General features: G+C 40.9%; 1 protein-coding gene across 7 annotated transcripts in view; it reads right to left on the bottom strand.

Moving 5' to 3' along the window:
• Positions 1–7740, bottom strand: part of ICK (intestinal cell kinase) — a 47015-nt gene that overhangs the window by 24586 nt on the left and 14689 nt on the right. For all 7 annotated transcript variants that reach the window (XR_003094262.1, XM_025205107.1, XM_025205105.1 and 4 more), the window contains 4 exons: positions 5187–5266; positions 2371–2503; positions 1691–1862; positions 1005–1172 (listed from right to left, as the gene is read on the bottom strand). Coding sequence is in view for 6 of the 7 variants with exons in the window: in XM_025205107.1 (XP_025060892.1) it covers positions 1005–1172; positions 1691–1862; positions 2371–2503; positions 5187–5266 (553 nt within the window). In the remaining variant the exon portion in view is untranslated. The remainder of the gene's footprint in view (positions 1–1004; positions 1173–1690; positions 1863–2370; positions 2504–5186; positions 5267–7740) is intronic.

Raw genomic sequence — 7740 nt, 5'->3', positions numbered from 1 at the left:
GAACCAACTTCCAAGGGAAGTGGTGATGGCTCCTACCCTGGGGGTCTTTAAGAAGCGGCTCGATGCCTACCTGACTGGGGTCAATTGAGCCCAGTTTTCCTCCTGCCCAGGCAGGGGGTCGGACTTGAAGATCTACAAGGTACCTTCCAACCCTACTTCTATGATTCTATGATCTTTGCCCTGCTTACAAGGAAATTAAGTAGTTGTGAGTGAACAATAAAGCACTGGTTCATTGTTGCCTAGTGTTGCTTATCCAGGTGCAGTTTTTTACTCCCTAGATCCTATTAACTGGAAGAAGTGTCCAATATCTCCTTGCCTCATAGGTTTTTACCACATTACATTCTTGTCTTACCTGGCTGCAAAGTTCCATTTGCTTATATAACTATTTGTGCTAAATAATTTGAAAATATATTTTTGGATATTCTCATCTGTGAATTTCTCTCCCACTTCTATTTAATAATTTATCTCCCACATTATTCAACACTTTATGGATATGCTTTCTGTGAGAGACTGGATGCAAAATAACAATCCAGGCCTAGTCTTCATGAAGTCAAAGGAATTTTAACCTTAAGTTCTCTCTAGGTCCCCTGCCTGTTTATTTACTTAGGTCCATAACCTGTAAGGTAATGAATTCCCTCAACCCCACAGAGGTTGAGGAGCTCATTATTTGCAACAGAAGGTGTGACTGCAGCATGAGTGGCCATACCTTAGAAAGCTTTAACCTAGGTAGCACAAATACCAATAGCAAGGAAGACACAGAGCCACAGACTTTAATAAGTTTGAGCCTTTTGTATACATATCAAGGGCTCTGAACCCTAGCTCAAGGACTCTGTGGCCTATACAGCTATACACTGAGTGATATGTTACTCAGACTGTCTAGGTTAAGACTGTCCAGAGTAGATATTTTGCAGGGATAGAGTCCTAGCTGTCATAAAAAGATGTGGGGAAAAAAGGAAAGAGGGATGAACAGTCACCAGGTGCTGATAAACAAAATGAAAACCAACCTGACTAGCCGTTGGTCGTTTTTTGGGGTCCCACTGTAGCATGTCTCGCATAAGCTGAACTGCCTCACTGCCTGCATTAGGAATTAGTGTTTTCAGGTTGTTAGGTACACACTGGGGCCAACGGAAATTCATGGCAGATGCAAGTTGATAGCCTTCAAGCCAGTCATTCTGAAAGCAATGGTATTCCATTAGAATGTCATATGACATCATGGCTCTTAAATACTACGAGTATTAATTCACAGTATCTTTCATCCAATGATCTCAAGGTGCTTCAGAGTCTTAAAATTCAAAGCTCTAATGTGACAGAGAGCTATTTTACAAGCAGGGAATCTGATGGCAGGATCACATCACCAGTTACTGGCACAAGTGGGATTAGGAGGTAGGAGTCCAACCACTGGAGAGAAATTCACACTCAATTGTAAGTAAAAGTTTAATGCAACAGAACAGACCAAAGGACACCAGAAATACCAACTACCTTTTTTGGTCTTTGATAATGTTCTTTGCTGAACATGTTCAAAACAATTTTAGTGACTTCAAAGAAAATTAAAGTTTTATTGCAACTCAGCTCTGAATCAGTACCGGGTATAGCAACAAATATAGAAGATGACCTTCTACCCTATTTCATCAGCATTTTAACATTGCTGGCCTGTGAAACATGACTAAACACTCAACTCTTACTTGGCTACCTTTTTTGGAGTCCCAAGCACTTGGCAAATCTTGAATATAGTGTCGATTTCACTAGCACCTGGGAAAAGAGGCCTCAATGTGTAAACTTCTGCCATTATACAACCAACAGCCCAGATATCAATGGGGGAACTGTAGCTGGTGGATCTCAGGAGAACTTCAGGAGCCCTATACCTGTAAAACAACCACAGTTATGGTATTCACAAATGAGTGCTTCACAACATGGTTATTTCCAAGCAAGTCATGCTGAGTTTTTTGTTCTCTGCTTTGCAGAAAACAGCAAATGTTCTCTAATGGGTTCCCATTAGCAACTGGCTACTAGAGGGGACTGCAGTTCTTTTAGAAATCAGGCTGTTATCTCTAAGTCTCTCTAGCATGCCACATTCTCAGCATGTCCCCTTGACTACATCAGCTCTTCCCTATGCTTCTTAAAGACTGCACATCATGAAACATTTTATGAGAGTTGGAGAATATTTTTCATGTGCCAGTAGTTAAGCAATATTAATTATCTCCAGGTACGATACTGCTTTTTGTCCCTGTACCACTTATCTTGCACGCACTGAAGATTTTTAATTAGGCTAAATTAAGTGTGATGCGCTACATTTATGGCTCCATAAACACATTATCTTTAACTTCAGTTAAGTATGTCCATCTTACAACATAGCCAAACACCTGCATTTACCATCTTGTAGATACGTAGTCTGTGTAAGGCGGTCTGGATCTGATTTCTCGGGCTAAGCCAAAGTCTGCTATTTTCACAAGTTCTGGTCCCATGCAAAGGAGGTTTTCAGGTTTCAAGTCTCTGTGAAAGAACCCTGCAATTTAAATTAAATATCAGCCTGCACTGCAGCTTAACAACTCTTTGTAGTCTTTTATTTTTCATCAGAATGCCTTCAGATAAGTTGCCACTGCTCTCTGTTGAATAGATCAGAAGATCAAAATCTAAAATAACTTGCTGGTCAATACAGCTTGGTCCAATTGGGATGGATTCAGAGAGAAGTTCAGATTCTTAGGAAATCTGGTCACATATCTACTTTTAAAATTAATGCAATATACATAGTGTTACTGTTACTTTTTATTTTATTTTAATGGAAAATATGCAAGTAGAATATTAAAATATCTGTATCTGCACCCCTCCATCCCCATTTAATTTAAACAAAATACTGTGCATATAAAAATCAAGGAAAATTTTCTGGACTTCTCTAGCATTTTCTATCTATGAATCTCAGAACACCTGACCATCAGCTGATACTGCAGTGGAGATCAAGTCAGGTACCTGAGATGTAATTCCCTTGAGGCAAACAAGATGGTGTTCCTCAAAAGGTACCTCCCATAAAGGGACTTCGTCTCAGGAATGTCAGTTTTAACTTCAGTGGCCAAGTCTGTCCTAAAATGTCATGCTGCAAAACCATACTTTAGAGAAAGTACAGATTCTCACATGAGGGTAGAGGCTGAAGGATGATTTATGTTAGTGAGTGGCAATGTTCTTTCAGGGGAAAACCAATATAGCTCACCTTGGCTCCTAGATGGGCTGGCGCTAAAACCTGGATGCTACTGGTTCTCCCCACTGCCCAAATGCAGCATGGCCCAGAGAGCTCCCAGCTGGTCTATGGCATGGCGTAGGTTAAGTTGATCACTATCTGTCTACAGTGCAGCATAGTGCGGGCAAAGTCCCTTGCCATTAAAGCCCACAGTTCTGGGTTGGATCCAGAGGTTCTATGGGCTGGACCCAACCTGCGGGCCATGGGCTGGTGACCCGATTTAGGGTATGTCTACATTATAAGTGAAGGTGTGATTGTAGCACAAGCTGTCATACCTGTGTCAGCTTAACTTAGCTCCCAACCATCCAGGCCCATAGATACACCATGGACGCAGCCTGGGGAAATACTGTGGTTGTTAGCTTGTAGTAAAGTCTGCATGGCCAAGTCATCACTGTTATTGTTAGATCAAGTTACCAAATGTTACAACGACACTTTCATTTTGTTGTAGAAAGACAGCCCTAGATGAGATTTGGGCTGTGTTTAGATGGTATGGCTTCTGAGTTGGCTTATTCATTGACAAACTTCTAACTAGAACATTAATGCTTTGTATGGAAAATATGAATTTACGGAGTGTATTTTGAGCTCTGGGTACTGATGTTGTTTAGATTTAGGGCCAGAAAGGCTCAAGGAAGTTAAGAATAGGTACCATGCTCTCTCCCTTTACCTCTCAGGACTGCTGCAGATATAGAAACAGAACCCTGGCTTTGAGACTTCCAGCCTTATACCTTGATCCACAACACTATCCTGTCTCCCCTGCTGTAAATTTCCAGCTCTTACTTGTGACTGTGATTTGCAACATGTTGCCAGAAATAATTACAACCCAGTGTGCAGGAGGTCAGCATAACAATAAAGCAGCTTTGTCAGAACCAATTAATTCCAGTTCTTGGGTCTACATCATGCTGAGCAAAAATACAAAACATTCTGAAATCTTATGCTTTCTTTGCCAGAATATATTAATGAGGACTTCGGTATCTGCCCATAGATGATATTAGATTAATAATATAAAAATATGTTGTATGCATCCTTTTGTGAAGGGCAGTGTTTCTTGATTGTTTTGAAGGTTGTGGCCAATAGCCACTAACTTAACTGTAAGCAAATAAATCTATTAGCATAGGAATGCTTTATAAAGGGACAAATCTAAGTGTATTATTTAAAGTAACTTGGGGGCTTATAATTCCATTTCCAAGGCTCCTACTAATTACTGGCCGGAGCTGTTCCTGTGAAGGGTTTGCAGAACCAATGTACTAAGTACAGGGAATCTGCAACACAGTGATGCAGAACGAAAAAAACATGACAAATATACAATTAAAAGAAAAAAATGAAATTGCTTGATTAAAATATTGTTTTACTTTAAAATGTCTTATTAGATCTGGCTGGTACACAAAGTCAATCCTTACTGGTATCATAAAGGCTGCCTGGAAAATCATGCAAGCTATTTATCACATGGACATTTTACCATCTGTGTATATATACTCGACGCTTGCACTAGAGACATAAACATGAAATAAACAGAATGTCCAGCAGAAGTGCCAGAGCAAAAACTCTGAAACCTGAGACCCTCTATTTATCCAATGAACAGCTACAACACAGTTGACTGCAGTCTGAACCTTATTATACTGTCCCACTAACTTAACCTTAGTCCCCTCAGTCCTTACTTGAAAGGGCCATCTGAAAGAGCCCAATCTCTGAGGTCTCTCAAACTTGTTAAGGGAAGTTCCCATTAGCGTTAGCTGTGATAGTTTGATTATGTGGAAACCTATCCACTAGGAACTGGAGAAACACCCAGCAAAGCTGGTTATTATTGCACACCAGGCAACCATCAGATAACAATTCTCTAGTAACCTTCCTCAACTTGGCATCAGTGATCTGAAAATGAACAATTCTGTCCTTTTACGAGCGCCTCTATTAATGCATTAAAACTCAGATTCAAAATACTTAGAGCTAAAATATGGCTTACCATGTTTATGGATAAATGCAAGCCCTTGCAGGATCTGATATATAATATTCCTAACCATTGATTCAGGGAAGAGTTTGTTTCTGTAGGGTAAAAGGTAAAACAGAAATTAATTGGTGTGTTAATACAGCAGTTTATCTTTTATATGAATCTTCAGTAAAAACACCCACTAGAAAAATCCATTCCATGGATACAAGCTGGGCAAGAAGTTGCATAATCTACTGCAAACTTTTAATGAAACAAAAGAGAATCACGCGCATTCCACAGTTTTGTAGGGATTCAGAGACAGCCTGTCTCAGTTTATTGTCTTCACTGTACTTTTTCCACTGGCCTCACTTCTTCAATCTTCAAGGATCAAATATTTTGCTTAGTTTTGCCCTCTAACAGAGAAGGGGCATCTAATTTCCTTTCCCTTCTGTTTTCAGGAAGACATTTCTCTCTGTAGCTGTTGATAGTACAAACAGTCACAACTGCAATATCCTGAAAAAGGATTAGGGCAACAAGTTTAAAGCAACTCTTACTATTGAAGGAAAGAAGAGCTAGACTCATGGGCTAGGTGAGACAAGTACCTCTAGCCCCGCCTCAAGCCATTCCAACACACAGTGACAGTGGCCTTGGGAGATCAGTGATAAGCAACACTACAAGGAGCCTCGGAGTAATGAAACAAGAGGCCTGAGCATTTTGAAACTCCCTGGGTTTGATTCCACCCCTGAACTTATTCTGACTATCACATATTTTAAAAGTGAAGTCAGCAACTGGAGTCAAACTTTAATACTCATTTTAAGCAAATGGTAATGGAAAAATAAACAAGTTTCTTCGCTTTCCCCTCCAATGTATAAAAGTAGAGTCTTAGCTGACATTCACACACACAATTAAAGCTTAACAGGTTTATGTTTAAAATGCTCAATCATTTCATTATACCATACAATGTCTTTAAAAGTCTTAAAACCATTTTTTTTTTTATGAGTAAAACACGCATGCTACTTGTAATACCACACAGGAATAAAAAAATAGTGTTGTATAATATATACTCTTGAGTCTGCATTTTTTTAGGTTTAGCATTTCATAAATAAGGCCTGATGTCTAGTTACATCTGCAGCTTCATGCAAGGGCTGCCACAACTGGATGTAAAACCAGGCAACATTTGTGCCAGCAAAGCAGTATTTTGGTATTCAAATGTCCATTTGTAAATACATAAATGCAATTCAGTATGCATAATCACAAATGGACAAATGTGCTTGTGAAACTCTATCCTTTCAGATTCCTTATAAAAAAACAACATGCTTCTCATTCTATTGGGGAATTTTTTAGGACTATTTCAATAATTTGAAAAACTGAACATACCCTTGCTAGAGCTCCTGAACATGAATCACATTTGCACACATTCTTTACTTGTGACCATAATGCATATGCTAAATATTGTTAATGTTCAGGACTGACTGAAAATAGATGTTTTAGTGAGTTTAATTAATTATCCATGGCCATTTTATGCATACTCATTTTGTATACAAATATATTCACACAAAACCTGAATGATAATATTATGCTAAATGCCACAATATTCCCAACTGTAAGAGCAGCAGGACAATGGAACAAGTTTTCTAGAGAAGTTGTGGAATCATGGTCACTGGAGATTTCAAGAGGAGGAAGAACTGGCATCTGTCTGGGATAGTTTGGGAGCTACCATGGAGCTGAGGATGGCATCCCAAGTAAAGGACAACAAGAAATTGTTTTTTAGATATATAGGGAGTAAAAGGAAGGCCCAGGGAGGAATAGGACCCCTGCTAAATGGGCAGAAACAATTGGTGACAGACAGGGGGGACAAGGCTGAACTCCTCAACGAGTTCTTTGCCTCAGTGTTCCTAAGCGAGGGGCACGACAAGTCTCTCACTGGGGTTGTAGAGAGGCAGCAGCAAGGCACCAGACTTCCACGCGTAGGCCCTGAGATGGTGCAGAGTCACTTGGAAGAACTGGATGCCTTTAAGTCGGCAGGCCCGGATGAGCTCCATCCGAGGGTGCTGAAGGCACTGGCCGACATCATTGCAGAGCCACTGGCAGGAATATTTGAACGCTCGTGGCGCACGGGCCAAGTCCCGGAGGACTGGAAAAGGGCCAATGTGGCCCCCATTTTCAAGAAGGGGAGGAAGGAGGACCTGGGCAACTATAGGCAGGTCAGTCTCACCTCCATCCTTGGCAAAGTCTTTGAAAAAATTATCAAGGCTCACATTTGCGGGAGCCCGGCAGGACAAATTATGCTGAGGGGAAACCAACACGGGTTCGTGGCAGGCAGATCGTGCCTGACCAATCTAGTCTCTTTTTATGACCAGGTTATGAAACGCCTGGACACAGAAGGAGGGGTGGATGTCGTATACTTAGACTTCAGGAAGGCCTTCAATACGGTATCCCACCCCATACTGGTGAACAAGTTAAGAGGCTGTGACTTGGATGACTACACAGTCCGGTGGGTGGCAAATTGACTGGAGGGTCGCACCCAGAGAGTCGTGGTGGATGGGTCAGTATCGACCTGGAAGGGTGTGGGCAGTGGGGTCCCGCAGGG

The sequence above is a fragment of the Alligator sinensis genome, unplaced genomic scaffold, assembly GCF_000455745.1.
Source record: "Alligator sinensis unplaced genomic scaffold, ASM45574v1 scaffold1012_1, whole genome shotgun sequence".
Taxonomy (NCBI): domain Eukaryota; kingdom Metazoa; phylum Chordata; order Crocodylia; family Alligatoridae; genus Alligator; species Alligator sinensis.
This window is presented reverse-complemented; position numbering and strand designations above follow the sequence as displayed.